General features: G+C 38.3%; 3 protein-coding genes and 2 pseudogenes across 3 annotated transcripts; 2 read left to right on the plus strand and 3 right to left on the minus strand.

Moving 5' to 3' along the window:
- Positions 1–3,115: 3,115 nt before the first annotated feature.
- On the plus strand, positions 3,116–6,331 carry LOC125577750 (peroxisomal membrane protein PEX14-like). The gene is made up of 12 exons (XM_048739484.1): positions 3,116–3,316; positions 3,410–3,615; positions 3,707–3,746; positions 3,832–3,998; positions 4,309–4,498; positions 4,599–4,688; positions 4,865–4,944; positions 5,159–5,204; positions 5,290–5,360; positions 5,463–5,507; positions 5,605–5,673; positions 5,762–6,331. Exons 1-12 carry the CDS (start codon positions 3,274–3,276, stop codon positions 6,179–6,181), a joined length of 1,467 nt encoding a protein of 488 aa, XP_048595441.1. The 5' UTR covers positions 3,116–3,273; the 3' UTR covers positions 6,182–6,331.
- A 296-nt stretch (positions 6,332–6,627) lies between these two features.
- On the minus strand, positions 6,628–8,606 carry LOC106406501 (bidirectional sugar transporter SWEET5). The gene is made up of 6 exons (XM_048739485.1): positions 8,370–8,606; positions 8,197–8,233; positions 7,878–8,094; positions 7,515–7,676; positions 7,118–7,237; positions 6,628–7,024 (listed from the first exon to the last, which is right to left on the minus strand). Exons 1-6 carry the CDS (start codon positions 8,410–8,412, stop codon positions 6,881–6,883), a joined length of 723 nt encoding a protein of 240 aa, XP_048595442.1. The 5' UTR covers positions 8,413–8,606; the 3' UTR covers positions 6,628–6,880.
- Positions 8,607–11,136: 2,530 nt separating this feature from the next.
- LOC106399200 (rac-like GTP-binding protein ARAC10) lies at positions 11,137–13,162 on the plus strand. Its single transcript, XM_013839674.3, has 8 exons — positions 11,137–11,413; positions 11,893–11,980; positions 12,066–12,175; positions 12,273–12,336; positions 12,423–12,487; positions 12,551–12,616; positions 12,698–12,813; positions 12,903–13,162. The coding sequence occupies exons 1-8, from the start codon at positions 11,309–11,311 to the stop codon at positions 12,937–12,939; spliced, it is 651 nt and encodes a 216-aa protein (XP_013695128.2). The 5' UTR covers positions 11,137–11,308; the 3' UTR covers positions 12,940–13,162.
- A 441-nt stretch (positions 13,163–13,603) lies between these two features.
- Positions 13,604–18,551, minus strand: LOC106399199 (annotated as a pseudogene).
- A 1,702-nt stretch (positions 18,552–20,253) lies between these two features.
- On the minus strand, positions 20,254–25,573 carry LOC106366169 (annotated as a pseudogene).
- Between the last annotated feature and the right edge of the window lie 665 nt (positions 25,574–26,238).

A 26,238-nucleotide genomic window follows, 5' to 3' on the forward strand; every position in this document is an offset into this window, starting at 1 on the left:
GTTTGGAATATTTTATAAATAGGGTTTGAGGTGAAAGAATAGATTGAGGTTCAAGGGTAGATGGGTTTGGGGTTTGGAATATATGAAGTAGAAGATAAGGAAGATGGGGTTTGGGGTTTCGGATTTTAGGGATTTATACGTAATACTCGTTAATTCCTCGTAAGCCAAAATCGTCGTAAGGTTGTCGTAAGGCCACGAGGAGTTTACGACGAAATTTAAAAAAATAAAGAAAGCGGGGCACGCTAATTCCACGCAAGCCAAAATCGTCGTAAGGTTGTCGTAAGGCCACGAGGAGTTTACGACGAAATTAAAAAAAATAAAGAAAGCGGGGCACGCTAATTCCACGTAAGACTCTCTGAGTGAATGAAAATAAGTAATTGTGGTTTGGAATGAAAATAAAGATAGGGTTTGGAATATATGAAGTAGAAGATAAGGAATATGGGGTTTGGGGTTTGGGGTTTCGGGTTTTAGGGATTTAAATGGAATACTCGTTAATTCCTCGTATGTTAACGTCGAACTTACGACGAATTCCTCGTAAATACCACGTAGGACAGATTCGTCGTAAATACCACGTAGGACAGATTCGTCGTAAATACCACGTAGGACAGATTCGTCGTAAATACCACGTAGGACAGATTCGTCGTAAATACCACGTAGGAGAGATTCGTCGTAAATACCACGTAAAGTAAATGATGAACGCGGCCCACTTTAATTCCACGTAGGACGGAATCGTCGTAAACACCTCGTAACCAAAATCGTCGTAAACACCTCGTACCGTAAAAACTAGAAAAAAAAAGAAGAAAAAATATACTGGATTTACATGTGGCAAGACTTCCAGCAATTATATTACTTAAGTCTCACCAACATAAATTCCAATATCTTCTTCTCTTCCTTTTTTTTCAAATTTTTATAATTTGAATAGGATTGGATTTGAGAGTATGAAGTGAGATAGGGTGTGATTTGGGAGTTTGGGTGTGGGTTGAGAAGGAGAGTTACGGGTATATATTTATAGGGAAGCTTTCCTCGGTAATTCCACGTAAGCAAAATCATCGTAACGTCCTCGTACCTAAAAAACACGGGCCTTTGTAATTTCTCGTAACTTCCTCGTATAATAAAACGCGGGCCTTTGTAATCTCTCGCTGTTTCGTCGTAAAAAAAAACACGGGCCTCTGTAATTCGTCGTAAAATTACGAGGAATTTGCGACGGAATGTAATCTTATATATACACCCCGAGCGCTCACTCTTTCTTTCCTCTCTACTTCCTCTCCACTTCCTCCCTGTTTCGTTGCAATGGTAAGCCTCTCTAATTCCTCTCTAATTTGGTTAGTTTAGGTAGGTTAGGCGGTTAGTATAGGGAATTTAGATAAGTTTACGGATCTTATGTTATTTAGTGTTGATTAGGTGGATAATGTTGGAAAATATACTGTTGACGGAAATTTAAAAAATTAAATTTTTTTCTCAGGTTCGAAAAGGTAGACTTACTGCCCATTACAGAGAGATGTTCGGTGAGCCAGGTAGTCACCAACCGACGACTCACATGCCGAGGCGGACGTAACGGCGAGGAGTGATGAATTCTACCGGGCGATTAACGACCCTTAGTTCTTTTTAATTTCGGTTCTTGTATTATGAATTCAAAACTTATTTATATATAAAATATTTTGGTTTTGATTTTTTTAGAATTTTAATTTTATTAATAATTTAAATAATTTTTTTAATTATATTTTTTATTTCTGTAAAATAATGAAACAAAGTAATTTCGTAGCTATTTTGCGACTTCTTTACGTGGAAGCTTAACGAGGTTTTTACGAGGAAATGTTTACAAGGAAATGACGTGGAAAATTCACGTGGTCTTTACGAGGAAAGCTATCAAGATATTTACGTTTACTTTACGAGTATTTACTTTCGAGTTATTTACGTGGCTTTAACGAGGAATGGCTTTCGAGGTATTTACGAGGAAATTTAGTGACGTCCTTACGTGGAAGCTTTACGTGGTCTTTACGACGAAATATTCTTCTTCGCTTTTACGACGAAATTATTTCCTCGCTACGCTACGACGAATTAGCGAGGATATATGCGTTACGACAAACGTATAACGACGAAACGGGTTTCCTCGCTAATTCCTCGTAACACTGCTTTCACGACGAAATCACGAGGAAAACTGCCCTCGTAAAACTTGTGTTTTCTTGTAGTGTAATGAAATAACACATTCATTCTCAATCTGCCAAAACATTAGTGCTTAAATAGTTATATATCCAGTCCATCTTTTATTATTTCATTCTCATCTATCAAAGTTAAAGTCTGTCTTTAAGAAATCGGATAAATTTTATAATAACCACGTTTTCCTCACTATTGTTAGAATATGTTACCAAATATTGTTACTAATTTTAAAAAGGATTTAATCATTATTTTATTAATTTACGAATTTTGTATTAACGACCATCTATACTATTAAAGCATGATCCTTTTTTTTACCTTAGCATGTTCTTTTTTTTTACTAACATTGCATGTTTCATTAAGTGCAATCAACTAATATTAATAACACATTTATATTGGGCTATTTTTTTTGGATCCAGCCCACATCAGATCTCTCTTGAGCCATTTGGACCGATTAAAAAATCAGATCCAATTCTCACATTTTTTTTCTTTGGAGCCATTGAGTCGAAGTTCAAAAATTTTTTTTCAACTATTCTTAATTATTATTTTTTTTCTTTTCTTATATAATTTAAGCATTCATTAAAAAATTGAGTTTTTCATTGAAAAGTATAAATCTTTATTAAAAGTATATAATTTTTTTATTAAAATATTAACCAGATAATAAAATTAATTTATCAGAGTTATACCAACTTAATTCATTAAAGAAATAAAGTTTAATTTTTTAAACATAAATAGTCATTTAAAATGAAATACGATAAATATAAAAAAAAAATTTAAGTCTTTTATAAAATAAAACACAAATATATAAAAATGTGACATTTACTAAATATTTATCAATTAAAAAAAAAAACCGCGCTTTAAAAGCGCGGATCAAAAATCTAGTTATTCTTAAAAGTATATAAGAAATGTTTTCGAGGCCCATCTGATCTGAGGCCCATTAAGTCTCAGGCCTCTCGATATGAGCAACGCCTCGATGATTAATCATCATCATCATCGCCTTTTTGTTTTATTGTTCTTCTTCTCTGGAGAGGAGAAGATCGCTTCTCACATCACTCGTCTCTTCTTCTTTGTCACTTGTGATTTGGATTCGCTGAAGGTCGGTGAGCTGCTGCTGCTGCTATGGCAACTCATCAGCAGACCCATGAAAACCCCTCGATTTCAGGTTCGATCCCACGAAAACTATTTATAATTGAACGAGTTACTAAAGTGTCTAAACCCTAGAAAAGGTTGAGCCTTTCTTGTGTTGTTGTTACAGAGGCTACGAATGAAGTTAGCGAAACTGCAAAGCTGGAGTCTGTGTTTAAGAACTCTGAACCGATACGGGAGGATCAGGTTGAGAACGCTATCAAGTTCCTTTCTCATCCGAGAGTTAGAGGGTCTCCTGTGATTCACAGAAGATCGTTTCTTGAGAGGAAAGGTCTCACCAAGGAAGAGATTGACGAAGCTTTCCGCCGTGTCCCTGTAAAAGCTCTCTCTCTTCTTTACTGCTTCTTGTTGTTTTGATCATATGGAATTATTATTTTTTACCTTTGTAAATATCTTGATCATGTAGGATCCATCACCAAGTGAGCAGACAGCTGTTACCAGTCAAGGTACATAAGCCTGAGGCTGAGACATATATGTTCCTTTGATGACTTGATTGGAGGTGTGTTTATGATATTCTTATGTTACGAACAGATGGACAGCAAGCGGTGCAAGGGCAGATACAAGCCGTGCAGCATGCTCCTGCTCCCGTTGTTATGATTCCGCCTCCAAGTTTGCGCTCTCGCTTTCGCTGGTACCATGCTGTTCTTGCTGTTGGAGTATTAGCCGCTTCTGGTGCTGGAACTGCTGTTTTTGTCAAGGTACCGTTGATCTCAAACCCCTCTGTTATGTCCATTTATATGCAGAGTGTTAAGATGATTGTGTAAGGAATAAGATGGTTAGGCCATAACACATTTGTAATTCATTGTTTCATTCTCCATTTTGACTAGGGTGTTGGAAAGCTGTTTATTAGACCACCAATACATTTCTATCTGGATTATTAGGGTGTTGGAAAGCTGTTTCTTCCTTTCTGAAATTTACTGATTCCTCTATGTGGAGTGCAAGTTTGTAGTATTAGTTTCCTTGTACAAAATCAAGATCGTACTGAAGTCAGATTCGTTTTTGTTTCAGAGATCTCTTATCCCAAGATTAAAATCGTGGGTCCGTAAGATTATGTCGGAAGAAGAAAATGATCCTCTGGAGAAAGCTGATGCAAAACCTAGCTTAGCTGAAGAAGCAGTAGCTACAGCCAAAGCTGCTTCGGCGGCTGCTTCTGATGTAGCCAGGGTTAGTCAGGAAATGATGAAAACCAAGAGTGAAGGTAGATGTTAGTTCTTCTTTCTTTCTTTCTGTAACTACTTCTACTCTTGTTTCTTCCTTTCCCACTGAAACCAAATTTGTGCATTGTTTCTTGCTGTCAGAGAGGAAGAATTTTGAGGAGTTGATGCAACTCTTAGGCGTCCAAGTACAAGAAATGAAGTCCTTGAGCAATAATATCCGTTATCTCGAAAGTAAGTGTTCAAGCTTTTTTGTATTCTCCAGACTCATATCTTAATTTTGAAAAAGTTACAACTTAATTCCTATCAAGAGCCATATAGGTTCTAGTTGCCTCTGGTTGATCTTAAGAGCCACTGTCAAAGCTTCTTGATCTAAAGAGTAATCCTCTGTTTTTACTTCTTACTTTCAGGGAACTCCAACAACCTCCCCAAAGTTTATTCAGCTAACCAAGAGGTCTATAGTGGTTTGGTCAAAACTCCGGCAGAAAGGGTGAGTTTGGTCGAAGTGTTTTGCAATAATCTTTGATGCATAGAGTAAATGATCCACAAACAGAAATAAAACCCAAAACAACTTTTTTATTGAGCATGAGTGAATAGAAAGAGAATCTGAAACCAAAAACACCCCAAAGAGAAGAATGATCTCCACTTGAACTTGATGTAGTCTCTTTTGGTAACATTTTAGAACACGTTGATATGTGATGCAGAGACCCTATGCAAATGGCAGCAACGTTGATTATGACACGCGTTCAGGTTACCCCCTCTCTCTGGCTCGGTGTGCATTTTGTTCTTTAGCATTTTATTAGATTGGTTCTCTCTAACTAATTAATAATAGCAGCACGGTCTACTTCTCCTCCTGCACCACCAGCTGATTCTTCTCAGCCCCCTCATCCAAAGTCATACATGGATGTAATGTTCTGAAACCTATAAAGTTCGCTGCAGACTCATGCGGTTTATAATGAATCTTTACTAACCTTCGTAACATTGTGTTGAAAACTGGTTATGTTGCAGATAATGTCTATGATCCAGAGAGGAGAGAAGCCTTCAAACATTCGGGTAAAATAAATACCAGTTTCTTTTTTTTTTTGCACCATTTTTGGACTCACCTTATAGTTCTCTGTGACATAATGATCTCACTTTCACTGAAACACAGGAGATTAACGACATGCCACCCAATCCAAACCAACAGCTACCAAATCCTCGCATCGCTCCTAAAGCTAAGGTACAAACTTAATTTTGATCTAAAACAAACACTCTTTGTGATGAATCTTGGTCTGATTTGATTACACATGATCTCTTACTATTATCAGCCATGGGACTATGGTCAACCGCCTCAAGACGAGAGTTCCAAAGGTCCATGGTGGCAACAGAAGAACCCTAGATCTGCTGATTTCGGTTATGAGACAACAACGGCACGTTCCATCGGTATCCGAAACGAAACAAGTACAACGGAACCAGCAGCTATCCAGAAGCAGCGATCATGGGTTCCTCCGCAACCACCTCCAGTTGTTATGCCAGAAGCAGCCGAGGCCATTCGCCGTCCTAAGCCACAAGCTAAGATAGACCAGGAAGTAGTAGCTGCTGCTAGTGATGACCAGTCAGGTGTGAGCGACGAGTTGCAGAAGGTCACTAAGTTCTCTGAATCTGGTGGCGATGGATCAGGAAGATTGGAGATCACAGAGATTCAAGAGGAAACAGAACATCAACATATCGGACAAGAAGGGAACTAGGAAACTCAAATACTTAATGATGTTTGCTTGTAAGAAACTTATACGTACGTACCTTAATTTAATGATAGTTATAAATCAAACCCTTGTTACACAATTAAAGCTCAGTCATTGTGGTTGCTTACCTTATTAAGTATATTGAAACTTTTATCACACAAGGAGCAGCAAGAATCATTACGTGCTAGTTTCTTATGGTTCTTTTACAGCTTCCATAAATGTTACTCCCTATTAATAATAGACTTTCTAGAAAAAACGTTTGTGTCAGAAAGATATTTTTTATGTTTTTTATGAAAAAATTGTAAATTTTAAAAAAATTAATTGATTTTACTGAGTTACTATTGGTTAAAAGTTATTGAAAATTACAGAAAACGATACATTTATTATGATAGTTTAATGTGTTTTTTTAATATGCGTGAAAATACTAAAAAGTCTATCTTTTAAGAACGGAGGAGTACAAAATAATCTAATAAAACTACTATAACTGTAACAAATTACGTAGATTCAACTTGCCAAAATTATAATCATTTCAGTTTCCAACCAACAAAAAAAAAAGTGACATCCTTTTCTTTCTTCCTACTCAAGAAAAGCTTACAACTTCGGGGCTTCCTCGTTCTTCATTTTTGTATCTTCATTAGCATCTCTTCTGATTCTAATTCTTAACCTAACGATGAAGCTGGACACTACCATCCATAGCTGCAAGTGTCAAGCTCGGTCAAGCTGGATTTCAGCATTAGTAAACCGCTTTTCTTTATCTCCATCTTCATCGTTCCAGTTCGTTGTTTTATAGTAAGTTGCGTATAATATAAGTTGTACTAATCCGGATAGGGATCCAAGGCCATTTGGTATCTGTTTTTCATGAAACAGACCAATATATTAGCGCCTATAAAAAGATATAACAATTGAGTTGAACATATTATAGGGGTGAAAAAGGAAGTTTACCAAAATATATGGGTCGAATTTAAGACATGCATAAATGACCCAAACGACTCCGTTCATGAAGCTGGCTAGTGACAGGAAGAACGGCATGTACTTCACGCTCTTTGTCTTTATCACAAGTCTCTGTTGCACGTTAATTAAACACATTAAATGTTAGTTCACAAGACAACAAAGAAGAAGAAAACAATGATAGAAACCGTTTCTTGGCATATCCGTGATTAGTCTAGACTATTGTAGTCGTGTTCATGAGTATTCTAACTCTAGCTCATTCATGCTAGTATGTTGGTTTCAAATCTTCTGTATGATCTCATTAGTCAAATCATTAACAAGTTAGAGTGATCGCACTTTGGATACAAGAATAGTTAATATTATAGAGAAATGAATAAGAATAATAGCTTACCATGACGGTTAGAGGAGAAGCATACATGATAACATTGAAAACAATGCACATGATCCCAATAAGCATAGACCTTTGTTTTGTTGTATGCAAACAGTACAATGTGCAGAAGATCACCACTGACATGAATATCAACTCAACCACCATAGCTATTGTGATCTTTCTCTGTATAAAAATCAAATACGCTTATTAGAAACCATTATCAGTAATGAATCTAACTCACACCTGAAAGTTAGTTCTAGAGTAGATGACCGTTATAACTCATGATGTAAGACATCTAATAAGGATCTCAAATCTTTCTTGGTTACAAAAAAAGAGCATTAACGTGCATGCATGCGTATTCACATTAAGGAACTAGAAACTTACGCGGATAGCTGAGGTAGCGAAGATGAAGAAGATAGTGACATAAACGAGTTCCATGAAAAGACCAGTTCCATTAATGGTAACGACGAGGAGACTATCGGGATGGACAAAAGGAAGTCCATAAAAACTCCACATCATGCAGTTTAAAACCGTGGCTAGGTACGGATCTGGCTTAAACTCCGACACTGACTTCATCTTCCATATCTTTATCATCGTTGGTCTGCATAGTTTTCACATATAGTATATAAAATATATTTCATTGCATGTAATGGTTTATGACAACATGCAGAAACAAAGAATATCTAATACAGTATGTGCTTACATTGGAGAGCAGAACAAGCCGAAAGAGATCACGTTTCCTGAACATATATATGATAACCCAAAAAACTATCAATAAAGTTAATAATTAATTACTTATTTTTCATTAATTAGCGAGGTTTGTTTTGTTGATTGCACTATGAAATGTATGTTTGATTAATTTTTGTGAGGACTTACCGATTATTCCAACGATCGTCCGGGCAGTGTGGGCGTCCGTCATGTTGCTATGTATCTTGAAGAAGTCCTGTCTTTTAAAGATTTTTCTATTCTTTTTCGATGATGTTTCAATCTTCTTTATATATTTTCTTTAGTGTCTTGCTTTTTTTTATATGTTTCTGATATGTGATCAGTTTGTTTGTTTGATGAAACAACTCTTTTCTGGTATGTTTCTTGGTTCTGTTTTTTTATTTTCTTTTAGTATTTGAATTATTTTTTGGGTTCTGTTTTATCAACAAACGGTAAGAATTGGAGTTTAATAGCAAGTCTGTGAGTCAGTAGAGTATGAGTCGGTAGAGTAACTAATGCGTGACAAGTGTTAACAATATGAACCATGAAGCCGTTTGGGTACCCCATGCATGAGCAACATCCGGCTCTTCATTTGCATTCAATTGTTCCTGAAGCATAGTTTCATATCATATTATACTGCTGCCGTTGTCCAAAAAAAAAAAATACTGCTGCCATTTTTATTATTTCACTTTCTGTTACAATTTGTTTTGTTAAATTTTGTCAGCAAGACATTGGTTCTACATGATAATGAAATCAGTTGCAATTCTATCATCTTTATAGTTTTGTTTTTCTCAACCTTTGGTTAATCATTAATTCATAGCCTGAGACTTATAACTAAGTTAGATAGCCCGATGAAAATGAAGTCATGTATTATGTTTCATTAGAAAATTAGAGGTCAGATTAGTCGTCAGTAATATCTTCCTTAGGACATTACTTAACTTTGATCCAGATAACCCGTGATTAAGGAAAAAAAAGTTAGCCTCGTGAGTTAACTTATTTTGGAACAAAAGTAGAGAAGAGTATAAATTTTCTTCCGTTCATATGCGGGTTGGAACGTCCCGGGCACATCAGATCCAATACAAACTTGATGTTCAACTAAAGAAAATCCAATGCGGCCCATATTGAATTGAGGTATGTTAATAGTTTTATATGATTATCGGTTATGAAAAATGTGATTGATCGTCTAATTGGTTGTGCTGATAAGTTTTTGAAGGCGTTTAATATAGAGATGTTTATTTTCGTTATAAAAAACATTTAAAACCTTGGCTCCCATTGTCCCTTTGTAACTTTTGAGGCTTTTCTTTTTAGAGGATTTCATGTTAATTACGTCATTGGTCTTCTGCGTATGGCCTTTTTCTTTTGTATAATGAATCATATGATATATAGAACTGCATGATTAAACAAAACTTGTAAAACTGTGTTTTGAATATGAGAAGGTATTTGTATATTACATTTTATAGTTTAATTATAACTAGTTTAATTTCGCAGTTTTCGTTTCATTAAGTATGTTTATTTGACATATTAAATCCATGCTTTGTCATTTTATTGTATTATTAGTCAGCAATTTCTTATATATATATTTTTGGAAGTGTTGGTGGGAATGACTTGTAAAATACTGAAATAAAATACATTTTTCAACTAGCTAGAGAGTAACAAGCCCCGTGGTCCTCCTTGTGAACAACACCTCTCTAATTAACAGACTTTTGCATTTTCATATTCATGGTGGTTGCGTCGATATATAGAGTCGTAGGTATTACTCCAACAATTAACTTATCTTTATATATTTATATAACTTTGTTAATCATTGAGCTACGGCTTTTGGTAGATGTCCTTACAAGGTTTTGATCCCCAACTTCCATCTATAAATCAAAAAAAAAAAACATCCATCTATAAATCATTATATATATAAACACATGTGATATCGATTAACAGCACTTTTATTTTCTAAAGCATAACTGTACAATCTGTATCTATTAACAAACAAAAATGAATTATTTGGTAAGAATGTTCGATATATAAAAGTTGCTATGATTCTTTTGTGATTCTTGAATTTTTGTTGCTGGTTGTTGCCAACGAACTCTTGTTGGTCGAGTTTACATTATATTATGGAGTAAATTCCATGATAAAGTTTTTGAAAATATACAGGTCCACATAAAAGGCCAGGCCATTTTCTACAAGTATAAATAAAATAACAAATATTATATAAACAGTTGCATACCATACTATTTTTCTATTTTAATTATAAACATTAATTTATAATAATAGTCAAGTAGCATGATAAACATATTTTTATAACAGAAAAAAAAACTGATAAATCTTTTCGTATAATGTATTTGTTGAAATGCTGGTTTCAGTGATTTTCTATGGAGCTGTTTTGTTTAATGATAAAACATCCTAAAATTCTATATAAAACTCATAATAAGCTAGAACATCCACATTAGGAGTATTTTAAAGGATCATCCAATGAGAACAAAAGAAAAATATTGAAAAAGAAGGAAAATGGTGTGGAAATGCTAGAAAAGTTTTTTAAATTAGATATGTAATATTTTTCTTTTTGAGAAGCCCATCTTCACATGTCATAATGATTTAGATTTTTTTTAAATAAATAGATAATCAAATTTTAATTAAAAAACCAATGTTGTATTTGGGTTGATACTTATAAGAGTATCTCACCATTGAAGAAGTTTTTATGCTCTATAGTCTATACTATTTCACATGGCATATCCGAGAGAAACACAAAAATAACAAAAACATGTATTCAACAGTACATGTTAGTGCATGCACATATGATATGAATGACATCATCAGCCATCTTGACTTGTCACTATTGCTCAACGTGACTATTATTAAAGACTGCATAGTAAATGGTTATTACCGTGGCGTAATAATATGTATTGTAACAACTGGTGTTGTGTCATTAACTCAAGAAGCAAAAGATGGATGCTCATCATGTGAGTTCACCACCGCTCCTTCAAAACAAAGCCAACAAACACCCATTTAAACACATTTATATTTAATTATCTCACTCCTCTCATATTAAAGTAATCATCACCTCACTTTTATCTCTCTCTCTCTGTTTTATTCTTGTGAATGTGTTGTAGAGAAGAAGAATGGCTTCAAGTGCTTCAAAGTTCATCAAATGTGTAACTGTTGGTGATGGTGCCGTTGGTAAAACCTGTATGCTCATCTGCTACACCAGCAACAAGTTCCCTACTGTGAGTAGTTCGTTAACTACACCTCTCTCTCTCTGAAATTTTGATCAAGAATCTCATCTGGGTTTCTCAGATTCACTTGAAAGTTCCAATCTTTTACTGAAAATCTTTCTGGGTTTGTCAAATTTTAGCTTCCCTATTGCTTAAAGGTTCTTAGAATTCATCTTTGTAATTCAAAGTTAGCTCCTTTTTATAGGGATTATGCATGAACTAAGATCCAGCTTTGTGTTTCTCCTAACAACATCTGGATTCTTCAGAATGTTCTTGAAAGTTTCAATCTTTTACTGAAAATCTTTCTGGGTTTGTCAAATTTTAGCTTCCTATTGCTTAAAGGTTCTTAGAATTCATCTGTGTGATTCAAAGTTAGCTCCTTTACTAGGGGGATTATGCATGAACTATGATCCAGATATTTGTGTTCTCTTTCTCCTAACAATCTTTCTTTAGAGTTGATTTATGCAAAACTGTGAATTGGTTGTAAACAGGACTATGTACCAACGGTTTTTGACAACTTTAGTGCAAACGTTGTAGTTGAAGGAACTACTGTGAACTTAGGGCTATGGGATACTGCTGGTAACCAACATTTCTTTTCTTTTGATTGATTTGAGATATTGTTGCATAGACCAAGATCCTGTTTGGGTTGTGTTTTGTTTTGCAGGGCAAGAAGACTATAACAGATTAAGGCCTTTAAGTTACAGAGGAGCAGATGTTTTCGTCTTGTCTTTCTCATTGGTCAGCCGAGCTAGCTATGAAAATGTTTTTAAAAAGGTTTTGTTTCATGCATCTCTCTTTGAACTCAATAAGACTTGTAACAATGTCAAGTCATTTCTAATGTTATGTATGACTTCTTCTTGTTGAGTCTCAGTGGATCCCTGAACTCCAACACTTTGCTCCAGGAGTTCCATTAGTTCTTGTCGGTACCAAATTGGGTAAGAAACTGATGAGCATTTGCCTCTGCATTGTTTCAGATATGTTGCATGTATTATTGATTCTTAGTTACTACATCAAAATGTAGATCTCCGTGAGGATAAGCATTATCTGGCTGACCATCCTGGACTATCCCCTGTAACTACTGCACAGGTTTGATCTCAGTAGATTTCAGTAGCTTTGTGTGTGTATGAGTTAAACGTTTTGGGGTGACAGGGAGAGGAATTGCGTAAGCTAATTGGTGCAACATATTACATTGAATGTAGCTCAAAAACTCAACAGGTATATAACAGATTCATTTACATTGACTCGAGCTGCATAGTCTTAGACAACTCTTGAGCGTTGAGAGTTTACATTTTGCAGAATGTCAAAGCAGTTTTTGATTCGGCAATCAAGGAAGTGATCAAACCGGTGGTTAAACAGAAGGACAAGACCAAGAAAAAGAAGAAGCAACAGTCGAATCACCACGGGTGTTTATCGTGAGTGTATACACAATAAACCTTCATAGACTTCTGCTTCTAGATTCCTTTGAAAAAGACACTGACTTCACCTCTTTGTTTTTGGACAGAAACGTTTTGTGTGGGAGGATAGTGACCCGGCATTGATGATAACCCAAACTCTGTCTGATGTTTTGTATTCCACTTTTGAGTTTGTATGATAAATGAGAGACATTATATATATATATATATATAGTCAATCATAGTCAATCAATAGTTTACATGGAAGAGAGAGATAGAGAGCTTTTACTATTATTGTCAAACTCAATTATGTTTTATTTGTTTCAAACCTGTCACTGCAATATATATCATCAGCCATTTTGTTGCAACAGAGAGTAAAAGTGTTCACTTGTTCGACACACAACTACCACAAGTAGAACAATCTAGAAAAGAGTTCTGACTATATAATACAAACCATGGCAAATTTTAATCTCTCAGTCTCATATACCAACAATGCTTCAAGGACCATCACCATCATTTTTCTTTCTTACAGCAGAACTTTATAAAAAAAACATAAACTAAACACTCTCGTCTTGCCTTTTGGTCCAGATACATAGATGTTAGACAAGGCAAAGAGTAGTGTGTTGTTTTTAAAAAGATCACCTGGTAAAACTCTGGGAGATGAGAGCAAATAAACAAAGCGATGATGATGATGGTCTTGGTTTATCTATCTGAGAGTTTTATAAGCCATGCCTGTGAAAAACAGAAACTGTTTGGAGGTGTATCTACACGAATGATTGTAAAACAGAGGGGTCAGATTTTCTTTTTTTTCCTAAGAAACTGTCCTTTGTGGCGTGCTGTCTGCTTTTATCTTCAGAGTACCTAGAGCGAACAAGAGGAATACGAAACAACGTCAGAGAACGAGAGAGAAACAAACATGAGACAACATAAGGTGAAAGAAGAGAGTAAAAATATGCTTACAGCCTTAGTGCAACGGCCTACAAAGAAATTCACAGGTTTGTTATTTGCCATAACGATTACTTATATCCTCCTCCATCCCACCCACCGTCTGGTTCCTTCCTCTTGAGAGTACCACCTGACATTTGATACATTCTTGCTTCGTCTCTCAAAGGTAAAGAGCCAGAGGAAGATAGTTGTCTTTGTACGAGTGCTGCTTCATCAGTTTCATGCCCTCCTGGTCCAGAGTTCAAGTCAAGACCAGATCTAAACCATTTTGCATTGTTGCTGCTGTCCGAAACTCCACCATTGCTACTACCGTTTGGGAGATTAACAACATACGGCCTTGGGTAATTAGAAGGGATGGCAACTCCTGGACCCAATATTTGAGAGTTGACAGGAGGGAAGCATAGCCTGCCACTTGATGAAGAGTCCATGTATGGTGTTGAAGCACCTGAAAAATTTGCTGAGGAAAGAGGAAAGCTGGAACCAAAAGGGAACCCAGGATACTGAAATGCTGATGGTGGGAATGAAACTGCTGGAGAAGACAGTAAAACAGGGCCTCTGCACATATCAGGTGTATATGATGAAACTTCAGATGTTGGACCCACCATTCTCTGCGGTCCACTGCCTCGTTCAGGCAATACTTGAGGAATACTCATTGCTGAATAATTGTTAACAGCAGGAAACCAAGATGAGAAGCCAGGCCTTATTCCACTGATCACTGGCTGTGCACTTCGGGAATTTTGACTAAAACCCAGAGATGACTCAACAACGTTAACATCATCAACAGCAGGTCCATCGTTTAAATCAAAATCCCTACTACCACCAGAAGATAAGTTTGTCTGTTGAAAAGTTGAATTCACCCGATGACCACTGCTTACTGTATGATTATTCATATCGGCTGGATCATCAAGTCTGTTTAGATCAAGATCCAGTACACCAGAGGGATTTGTGGGATTGGCAAATCTTTGGGAAGGCAGCTCTTCAAGAACTCTTTCATCCGGTACATTTAGGTCGAAGTCCAAGAGTGTCTTTGTTTGCTTGCCAGCGGTTGTAGAAGCATCACAGGAAGCCACCTCTTGGACTTTTCTTGGCTCAGCTGGTCTGAAGGCGCTAGTGGCAGCAGATCCTCTCCACCCAACAGCTGGTTTATTTCTCAACAGATCATCACGCGGAACAAAAGCACCCTTTGCAGCAGCAGCAACTGTAATGGATGCAGGAGGTCGACTGGTTTGTAAAGGAGTAGATGTCAAAGACAACGATCCAGAGAAGTTACTTGAATTCTCCTTTCGTGTGTCATCCCCATTGAAAGCTTCATTTAGGTCAAATTTAACTCCGGCTTCCAGCTCTGACCCTGCTAAAGCTGAAACTGAAGGGACATCTTTGGCAACAGAGGTACATTCCTCTGTTTCATGCCCATCAGCACATGTTGTCGTGGCGCACTGTTTTCCGACTTCAGCACTCTTTAGAGACGCCTCCACATGCTCAACTTCAATCTTAGTTACAGATGAGTCCAGATGAGCTGTCACAGGTTTGTTCTTTTTATCTGTTTGGTTCACATGATTAATCCCTATGTCGATCTTTTCTGCAGCCACTCCCTTGGAGAACCCAGACGAAACTTTTACATCTTCACCCGTTTCTTTAACCAACTCGGAACTCAAGACTACCGGGGGTTTCTGCTCTTTCTTGTTATCATCGACTACATCAGAGTGCGAATTTGCAACAGCCAAGGAATCTACTTTGGGACATAATACGATGGCTTTACATTCAGCTGGCGCAGAAGTTTCCACTGATGTACAAGCAGCCTTTCGATCGTTAGCTGTTCCACCACAATCATTATCATCAGACAATTTCTCTGGCATCGATCTATCAACATTTTCAGTACTCCTATCCTTGGCAAACTCTGACAAAACTGAAACCACTTCACCCATTTTATTAACTAGCTCAGAACTTAATATCACCTTTGGTTTATCTTCCACCTGAGCACCACCAGCAGCCTCCAAGTGTGAATCTTCAGCAGTCAAAGAATCTGCATTTTGACTTATGCCAATGGTTTTACATATACGTAGGGCAGAGTTTCCTGTCCTCATCACTGTATCTGCCACTCGATCTGTCTCTGATATCTCATCAGTCTTTAGGTCACTAACTACCCCACTATCACCATCATCAGAAATGTTTCCCCCAATGCCTGATGTGTGCCCAGCGGTTGGGGCAATATCATCTGAATTTTCATTGCTTTCTAGGCACTGATCCACCAATCTTTGCAACTCTTCGATTTCTGAATCGGAGTTCTCATCAAGATCTCCCGGCTTAGAATCATTTTCATTCTCTACAACGGCCAACTGCTCGCCACTACTACTGACATGTTCAACAATGGTGAGATTCACATTATCCGCTTGCTCGCTAGGCAAGCCATCCAAAGAATCTGAAACCCGAGATACCGAGGGTGATGCAACAGGGGATTTGGACATTTCATCAGCAGCAACAGTAGCTAGAAGATTCATTCCAACATCATCTGCACCAGCCACACATGCATTCGCCTCAGAGTCCCTGACACAACTTTCAATCAAAGCATTCATTAAGCTGTGTGATTCACCATGCCCTTTTTCAGTTTTGACATCATCTCCCGAGGTAGGAGACGTGGGCTTGACAATATCTTCTATTTTACTAGACTCATTAACAGCCTTCTCGTGCTCACCACCACGTTCACCACATTTAGGCAGCTTAACCAACAACTTATTGCTACAACCTTCAGCTTTCTCAAAAGTTACAGTTCTTTGTGATGAGATGCTCCTGCTCAGCCCACCTTCTGCGTGGACTGCAACAGTATTTTTTTGCTGCCCAACGTTAGCAACAGCAACACCTGTTCCAGGTGATGGGGCTGATCTAGTAGAACTTGGAGAGGTGGTTGCAGACTTCACGCTGTTATCTGAAATACCGGACACGGACTTAAAAGGATGTAGATGAGACACTGATGTCTTGGTTGCATCAAAGGATACAACTGAGTGTCTACTGCCATGGGAAACTTCAGACTGACGAGGTCTTCCAGGCTTGGCATCCATTTCTGCCTCAACACGTTTCTTCCATGTATCAACCAAGCTCCTTGCCTTTTTCCCAATTTCTGAGTTCTTATGTGATCGCAATCGATTAACAGACTTCCCAATGTTGCAAGTCTGAAGAGCATTGAGATTCACAGGCAGCTTGTCAAGAGCACGTAGTAAAATCAAAAGAAACTCGTCCACTGATCTATCATTTTCTTTGGGACTGCTCCCATCCCCAATTTTCCTTCTATGAACCTCCTGTAGCCACTCATCAAAAACAGATAAACCCCTCAGCTGGACGAAACGACTGAGACAGTCAAACTTGTCTGTTGCTGCTACAGCACTTGCAAGAATGGACCGCCCAATCAAATCTGTCTTCTTCTCATTCTTCTCAGGTAGCATGAGCTGTACCAATTTCTCAACCCCTTCAGAATCCACTAGCCTCCCTCTCTCAGTAATTTTTGCAATCTCAGACTTCAAACTGCTTTCTTTTCTTACAAAACCAGAACCGCTATCATCACCTCGGCTCGGACGTTCCCTTTTCACAGATTCAGAACCCTGATCACCACGCTCTCTCTTCCTTCCCTTGCCCTGTGAAGAAGAGGAGCTACTGTTCTGCATACCTTCTGTTCCTGTTTTCACTTGAGATGTTGTTAACATAGGAGAACAACCACACTGCTGTAAACTCTTACACAATAACTTATCTACTTCTTGTTGACGTTCCTGCATTAAAAAAAAAAAAGACTTGTCAAAACCAGAGAAGAAACATAATTGGATAACGAATTTTAATCACTCACTCACTCACATCGATATAATCTTGATCAGTGAGCCACCAAATAGACTCATTCATAACATCATAAACCCTCCAGCAAACAAACGAAGAGATTCCAGATGGGAGTTCAACGCCTCTGGGAAGAAAGGTAACTTTACACGGATGAAGCAAAGACGCAGCAGGTATCTCATCCTCGTGAAAGGAGTAAAAGATCTCGTTAGGCTGAGCCTCCAAAGGACGCCCTTCCCAAGCTTCAACTCACCGGGTCGATACAGCCAATTCACACGAACCTTAAAGCTACCTCCTCCTTCTCGTTCCGGAACCAGCAAACGGATCAAACCAATGAACGGTGGACAATCCTGAGGCGGCTTGAACAGAGCACAGTCACCAACACTAATCCTCCTCCCGTCCTGCACTAACCATCATCAAAATCAAAACTTTAAATCAAATCGGAACCAATCAAAAGCCAATTGAGACGAATCAAGTTACCTTAGAGAAGGAAGAAGGTGAAGAGAGAGAGAGAGACGAAGAAGAAGAAGCGGTTGAGATTAGACGCGAAGGAGGTCTAAGCATAAGCAGACGACGATGACCTTTCTTCCTCCCATGCATAGCCGTCTCTCATTTTTTCCCCTTTCGAATCAAAACAAACACAATTTCGTCTTCCTTTTCAGAATTGGTTTGCGATTAAAAAAAACCCTAAAATTGAGATTAAAAGAAGAAGATGCGATTCCTTAGGGATTGATTTTTGAAATCGAGTACCTGATCCAATCAACCCGCGAAGATCCAACAGCGAGAAGAAGAAGAAACCCCCGTAGAGTGCGAGACACGAATCGAAAGCACGCCCTTGTTTGTTTTTTCGATCCAGCGAAGAAGAAGAAGAAGAAGAAGAAGAAGAAGAAAAAAATAAAATCGAGAGAGAGAGAGAGAGAGACGAAGGCAAAAGGGGGGTACTACGAGTCGGGGCAGTTCGGGCATGTGTTTCGGGCAGCGTTTTTATTTATTTTGTTTTTGGTTTTCTGGTGACATTTGAGTGTGTTTTTCTTTTCTCCCCCCTTTTTATAGCTCTTTTTGATTTTTCTAATTTTTTCCTAAATTTAAAACAAAACGAACTTCGTGATTTAAAAAAAAAGTTATTTGGGTTAAACACAAAAAAAAGTCTGATCATTTATAAAAATCAAACGAAATTTAGGATCATTTTTAATCAACAAACTCAAAAATAAATGTGAGTACTTTATAAAATAAAATTAGAGAAATGATCTGCTCATTTTGTTTCATATAGTGTATTTTAAAAAATGTTCTCGCGTATTTAAAATTTAATTAGAAACTCTATTTTATCCGTTGACACACTTTTTTATTTATTTAATACACTAATACAATAAGGTTAAAAATGAACATTTATTTAAATTTTGTATTGAAAATAAAAAACGACACACTTTTTGAAATAAAAATAAAACTCTAAACACACTTTTTAAGAAACTGGGAAGTATTATCTAATATTTATAGAAGAAAATATAACATTCATCTAAAAATAGAAAAAAAAATATAACATATTGGAGTAAAATCTTCATTTTCTGTATCTTTAGATATGTGCACATTCTCTTGCCAAGAAGATAAGAAATATTGAAATTTTCTTTTTTCCATGTAGATCAGATCTGGTCTGAGAGAGAGTCTCTTTGGAACGTATCAGCCATGACTAATACTTATCTTATAAAATAAGTGTCGTAAAAAAATGGAGTAAAATTCCTATGTATTTGAAAAATTCTATTTTTAGTGGAAAAAAACTAGAAGAGAGATTATCTATATAGCAAGCAAACTAAAATTATAAGCATGAATAAGTTGTTTCCACAAGTTTACAAAACCGATCAGTTTATATAATAATTTTGTGATTTGATCCAGTTTATTCTGGCTGATTACGGTTTGAATGTGGTGACCTACCCTCCACAACAAGTTATGTTTGGTTATGATTTTTATGCGAGGATCTTTTGGTTACATTGTACAGTGTCAAATCACTGTCATCAAAGTACAAGTCAATCATTGTCTCTCTTTGACACAGACATTAACTTTTTGTACAATGAGACTCGGAAGCTATTTGAGTAGCTTCCAGTGACATTTGGCTTCTTCACTCACCGATTGCTCCTAAACATGTTCTTCACAAGGCACAGAATATGTAGAACATCTCAAGATTTTGAGACGGTAATGTTAGCTACTTGAAGGTTCCATAATTGCATAGGTGACAAGACCAGTCAAAACTGGCAATTGGAGATGGTGCAAATGATGTTGGAATGCTTGGGATCAGTGGAGTGGAAGCAATGCAGGTTCTTTAAGGAATCTCAGAACAACCATTTGCACGGTTTTGTCTCAAGGTATAATGAAACATTCAAATCAAAAAGAGCTGCGTAGTTTGCTGTATAGTGGAGTTTCTTAACCCAAAGTCTTGCTTTGTTTGCTGTAACTGTTCCCTATATTGTACCAGGAAGTGGTACAAAATCTCCCCTTTGGTTGTTACATGGCTTCTGCAGCACAGTAATCATTTTCTTCCTCTGCAAAACCTCTCTTGAATCCCAAGCTTTCAACCACCAAGGGAAAACCGCAGGGGAGAGAGAGATTTTTGGAGGAACTATGTACACATGTGGGTTGTGAGTTAGCAGATGGTACAATCAGTTACTACCTGTTATTGCAATATATGAGCCATTTTGTTATAACAGAGACTAAAAGTTCTGAAATGTGGATTCAACCATAACTAACCACAAGTAAAAAAATCTACAAAAGAGTTGCTGCTGACTATATAATACACAAACCATGTCAGATTTTACCAGTCTCATACCAACAATGACCATCATTTTTTCTTTTACAGCAGAGCTCCAAAAAAAAAGAGAAAAAAAAACATAAACTAAACACTCGCTTGCATCTCTAAAAGAGATAAGGAACTAAGTTAGCGTCTGCTTTTATCTTCAAGAGTACCTAAGAGCCAACAAAGATGAATTAGAACACAGTCAGCGAGAGATAATATAAAGAAAGAAACAGAAGATGCTAGAGCTGAAAGAAGAGAGTAAAAATATGCTTACATGCTTAGTGCAACGGCCTACAAAGAGATTCTGAGGTTTGTTATTGCCAAGAGGGTTGCTTGTATCCATCCCATCCACCACTGTCTGGTTCCTTCCTCTTGAGAGTACCACCAAACATTTGATACATTCTTGCTTCATCTTTCAAGGGTAAAGAACCAGAGGAAGATAGCTGTCTTTGTACAAGTGCTGCTTCATCTCTGCCATCAGTTTCATGCCCTCCTGGTCCAGAGTTCAAGTCAAGACCAGATCTCAACCATTTTGCATTGTTGCTGTCCGAAACTCCACCATTGCTGTTTGGGAGATTAACGACATAAGGCCTTGGGTAGTTAGAAGGGATGGCAACTCCTGGACCCAATATTTGAGAGTTGACAGGAGGGAAGCATAGCCTGCCACTTGATGAAGAGTCCATGTATGGTGTTGAAGCACCTGAAAAATTTGCTGAGGAAAGAGGAAAGCTGGAACCAAAAGGAAACCCAGGATACTGAAATGCTGATGGTGGGAATGAAACTGCTGGAGAAGACAGTAAAACAGGGCCTCTGTACATATCAGGTGTATATGATGAAACTTCAGATGTTGGACCAACCATTCTCTGCGGTCCATTGCCACGTTCAGGCAAGACTTGAGGAATGCTCATTGCTGAATAATTGTTAACAGCAGGAAACCAAGATGAGAAGCCAGGCCTTATTCCACTGATCATTGGCTGTGCACTTCGGGAATTTTGACTAAAACCCAGAGATGACTCACAACGTTAACATCATCAACAGCAGGTCCATCGTTTAAATCAAAATCCCTACTACCACCAGAAGATAAGTTTGTCTGTTGAAAAGTTGAATTCACCCGATGACCACTGCTTACTGTATGATTATTCATATCGGCTGGATCATCAAGTCTGTTTAGATCAAGATCCAGTACACCAGAGGGATTGGCAAATCTTTGGGAAGACAGCTCTTCAAGAACTCTTTCATCCGGTACATTTAGGTCGAAGTCGAAGAATGTCTTTGTTTGCTTGCCAGCAGTTGTCGAAGCATCACAGGAAGCCACATTATTCATGTTTAGTGGCACCTCTTGGACTTTTCTTGGCTCAGGTGGCCGGAAGGCACTAGTGGCAGCAGATCCTCTCCAGCCAACAGTTGCTTTATTTCTCAACAGATCATCAGGCGGAACAAATGCACCTTTTGCAGCAGCAGCAACTGTAACGGATGCAGGAAGTAGACTGGGCTGTAAAGGAGTAGGTGTTAAAGATAATGATCCAGAGAAGTTATTTGAATTCCCATCTCGTGTATCATCCCCACTGAAACCTTCATTTAGATCAAATTCAACTCTGGCTTCTAGCTCTGACCCTGCTGAAGCTGAAGCTGAAGCTGAACTGAAGGAACATCTTTGGCAACAGAGGTACATTCCTCGGCTTCATCCCCATCATCACATGTTGTCGTGGCGCACCGTTTTCCGACTTCAGCACTCTTTAGAGACGCCTCTACATGCTCAACTTCACCGTTAGTTAAAGATGAGTACAGATGCGCTGTCACAGGCTTGCTCTGTTTATCTGTCTGGTTCACATGATTAATCCCCACGTCCATCTTTTCTGCAGCTATGCCCTTGGGGAGCTCGGACGAAACAGTTACATCTTCAGCCGTTTCTTTATCCAACTCAGAACTCAAGACTACCGGGGGTTTATGCTCTTCCTTGTTATCAGAGTGTGAATTTGCAACAACCAAGGATTCTACTTTGGGACATAATACGATGGCTTTACATTCAGCTGGCGCAGAAGTTTCCACTGATGTACAAGCAGCCTTTCGATCGTTAGCTGTTCCACCACAATCATTATCATCAGACAATTTCTCTGGCATCGATCTATCAACATTTTCAGTACTCCTATCCTTGGCAAACTCTGACAAAACTGAAACCACTTCACCCATTTTATTAACTAGCTCAGAACTTAATATCACCTTTGGTTTATCTTCCACCTGAGCACCACCAGCAGCCTCCAAATGTGAATCTTCAGCAGTCAAAGAATCCTCATTTTGACTTTTGCCAACGGTTTTACATTTACGTAAGGCAGAGTTTCCTGTCCTCATCACTGTATCTGCCACTCCATCTGTCTCTGATATCTCTTCAGTCTTTACGTCAGCAACTACCCGACTATCACCATCATCAGAAATGTTTCCCCTAATGCCTGATGTGTGCCCAGCGGTTGGGGCAACATCATCTGAATTTTCATTGCTTTCTAGGCACTGATCCACCAATCTTTGCAACTCTTCCATTTCTGAATCAGAGGGCTTAGAATCATTCACATTCACTACAGAGGCCAACTGCTCGCCACTACTACCGACATGTTCAACAATGGTGGGATCCTTGGCAAGAGCTTCAGCTTGCTCGTTAGGCAAGCCTGTTGTATGGTTCTCTGAAATATCATTCATCAAGGAATCTGAAACCAGGGATACCGCGGGTGATGCAACAGGGGATTTGGAAATTTCATCAGCAGCAGCAGAAGCTAGAAGATTCATTCCAACGTCATCCACACCAGCCTCACATGCATTTGCCTCAGAGTCCCTGACACAACTTTCAATCAAGGCATTCATTGAGCTGTGTGATCCACTATCCCCTTTTCCAGTTTTCACAACATCTCCTAAGGTAGGAGACGTGGGTTTGATAATATCTTCTATTTTACTAGACCCATCAAGGCTAAAATTAGGTCGATTTGTATCATTGTTCTCTGAAGGAACAGGTGATGGAGCCCTGCTACTACCAGCTGCATGATCCTCAAAGGAACCTCCACTAAAACTCTGTGCCGGACTGCGACCACGTTTTGGCAGCTTAACAATTAACTTGTTACTGCAACCTTCAGCCATAGGTATGTCAGGAGTCTTTTCAGTTGCTGTTCTTTGTGATGAGAAGCTCCTGCTCAGCCCAACTTCCCTATGGACTGCACCAGTATCTCTTTGTTGCCCATCATTAACGACAGCTACACCTGTTCCAAGTGATGGTGCTGATCTAGTAGAACTTGGAGATGTGGTTGCAGACTTCATGTTGTTATCTGACGGTATTATGACAGACACGGACTTAGATGGATGTTGATGAGATGCTGATGCCCTGGCTGCATCAGCAGATACACCTGAATGTCTACCGCCATGAGAAACTTCAGACTGACGATATCTTCCAGGCCAAGATGCACCCTGATTAGATCCCGACTTGGCATCCATTTCTGCCTCAACACGTTTCTTCCATGTATCAACCAAGCTCCTTGCCTTTTTCCCGATTTCCGAGTTCTTATGTGATCGCAAATGGTTAACAGACTTTCCAATGTTGCAAGTCTGAAGAGCATTGAGATTCACAGGCAGCTTATCAAGAGCACGCAGCAAGATCAAAAGAAAATCGTCCACTGATCTACCATTGTCTTTGGGACTGCTCCCATCCCCAATTTTCCCTTTATGAACTTCCTGTAGCCACTCATCAAAAACAGGTAATCCCCTCAGCTGGACAAAACGACTGAGGCAATCAAACTTGTCTGTTGCTGCTACAACGCTTGCAAGAATGGACCGCCCAATCAAATCTGTTTTCTTCTCATTCTTCTCAGGCAGCATGAGCTGTACCAATTTCTCAACCCCTTCAGAATCCACTAGCCTCCCTCTCTCAGTAATTTTTGCAATCTCAGATTTCAAACTGCTTTCTGTTCTTACAAAACCAGAACCACCATCATCAATCCGACTTGGGCGTTCTCTTTTCACAGATTCAGAACCCTGATCACCACGCTCTCTCTTCCTTCCTTTACCCTGTGAAGAAGAAGAGCTGCTGTTCTGCATACCTTCTGTTCCCGTTTTCGCTTGAGATGTTGTCGGACTATTCGTTGACTTAGGAGAACGACCACCCTGCTGTAATGTCATCTTGGAACGAGTCTTACGCAATAAGTTATCTACTTCTTGTTGACGTTCCTGCACAAAGAAACAAAAAAAAGGGTTGTCAAAACCAGAGAAGAAACAGAAGAGAACAACAATTGGATAATAATGATTACGATCTCACTCACATCGATATAATCTTGATCAGTGAGCCACCAAATAGACTCATTCATAACATCATAAACCCTCCAGCAAACAAACGAAGAGATTCCAGATGCGAGTTCAACGCCTTTGGGAAGAAAGGTAACTTTACACGGATGAAGCAAAGACGCAGCAGGTATCTCATCCTCGTGAAAGGAATAAAAGATCTCGTTAGGCTGAGCCTCCAAAAGGACGCCCTTCCCAAGCTTCAACTCACCGGGTCGGTACAGCCAATTCACACGAACCTTAAAGCTGCCTCCTCCTTCTCGTTCCGGAACGAGCAAACGGATCAAACCAATGAACGGTGGACAATCCTGAGGCGGCTTAAACAGAGCACAGTCACCAACACTAATCCTCCTCCCGTCCTGCAATAACCATCATCAAAATCAAAACTTTAAATCCAATTGAACCAATCAAATCCGAAAACATCAAAAAAATCTCGACTTTAATCCAATTGAACCAATCTTCAAGCAATCAAGTTGGAAAAGGGAGAATTGATTACCTTAGAGAAGGAAGAAGGTGAAGAGAGAGATAGAGAGGAAGAACCACCAGAAGCCTCCAAGCTTGAAATTAGACGCGAAGGAGGTCTAAACATAAGCCGACGATGACCTTTCTTCCTATCCTCAGAAAGCCCCCTCCCATGCATAGACGACGTCTCTCATTTTTTTTTCCCCTTTTTCAAAATACACAATTCGATTCGATTGAAAACCCTAATTAATCGAAGAAGAAGAAGATACGATTACGATTCCTTTTTTTAAATTCAAGTACCTGATCCGCGAATATCTAACCACGAGAAGAACGATTAATCCGTTGAGAGGCGGAGACCGAAGAACGCGAATCGAAAGCCGCCTTTGATTTTTTTTTTTTTTTTTCGATCCAGCGAGCGAGAGAAAGAGAGAGAAGAGAGAGAGAGAGTTTTTTTTTTTATCAACGAGAAGAAAAAAAAATAGAATCGAGAGAGAGGGGGGATTACTACTTTGGAAGGAGTCGGGCAGTTCGGGCATGAGTTTCGGGCAGCGTTTTGTTTATTTTTTTTACTTTTTTTCAGGTGACATTTGAGAGATTTTGGATGGTTTTTTCACCCTTTTAATAGCTCTTTTGACTTTCTTTTCTTTTCTTAAATTAAAAACATAATAAAATCCGTGATTTGTTAAAATTTTATTTAGATTTAAACAAAAAAAAATCTAAAGTTTTCTGAGAACAAAGATAAGATCATACCAATCCACTTTTTTTAGAAATCGAAAATTTATAAAATAAATGTGAGTTTCTTTCGAATATTTTTTAAAATAGATAAATATTACCCTTGTTTTTTTTTGGTGAACGCCAAAACCAGTGGTTGCGGCAGAAAATTTGAACTATCACCACGGCAAAACACATCCCAGCATGCATTCATGAAACAACATCAGCTTGCTTTTCTTGACTTGTGGTTGATTGCGAGAGGTGAAAGAAACGATGATTTTTTCAGCGTCAACTGGTTCCCAAATTTTATTTTCAGCGGTTTACTAGCGATTATTTTAATTCTCCGCTCGGTCAAATTTGCTTTCGTTGTACCTATAATTTTTTATTGCAGTCGATGGTTTTGGCGTTCACCAAAA

This window comes from Brassica napus, chromosome A9 (assembly GCF_020379485.1).
Source record: "Brassica napus cultivar Da-Ae chromosome A9, Da-Ae, whole genome shotgun sequence".
Taxonomy (NCBI): Eukaryota; Viridiplantae; Streptophyta; class Magnoliopsida; order Brassicales; family Brassicaceae; genus Brassica; species Brassica napus.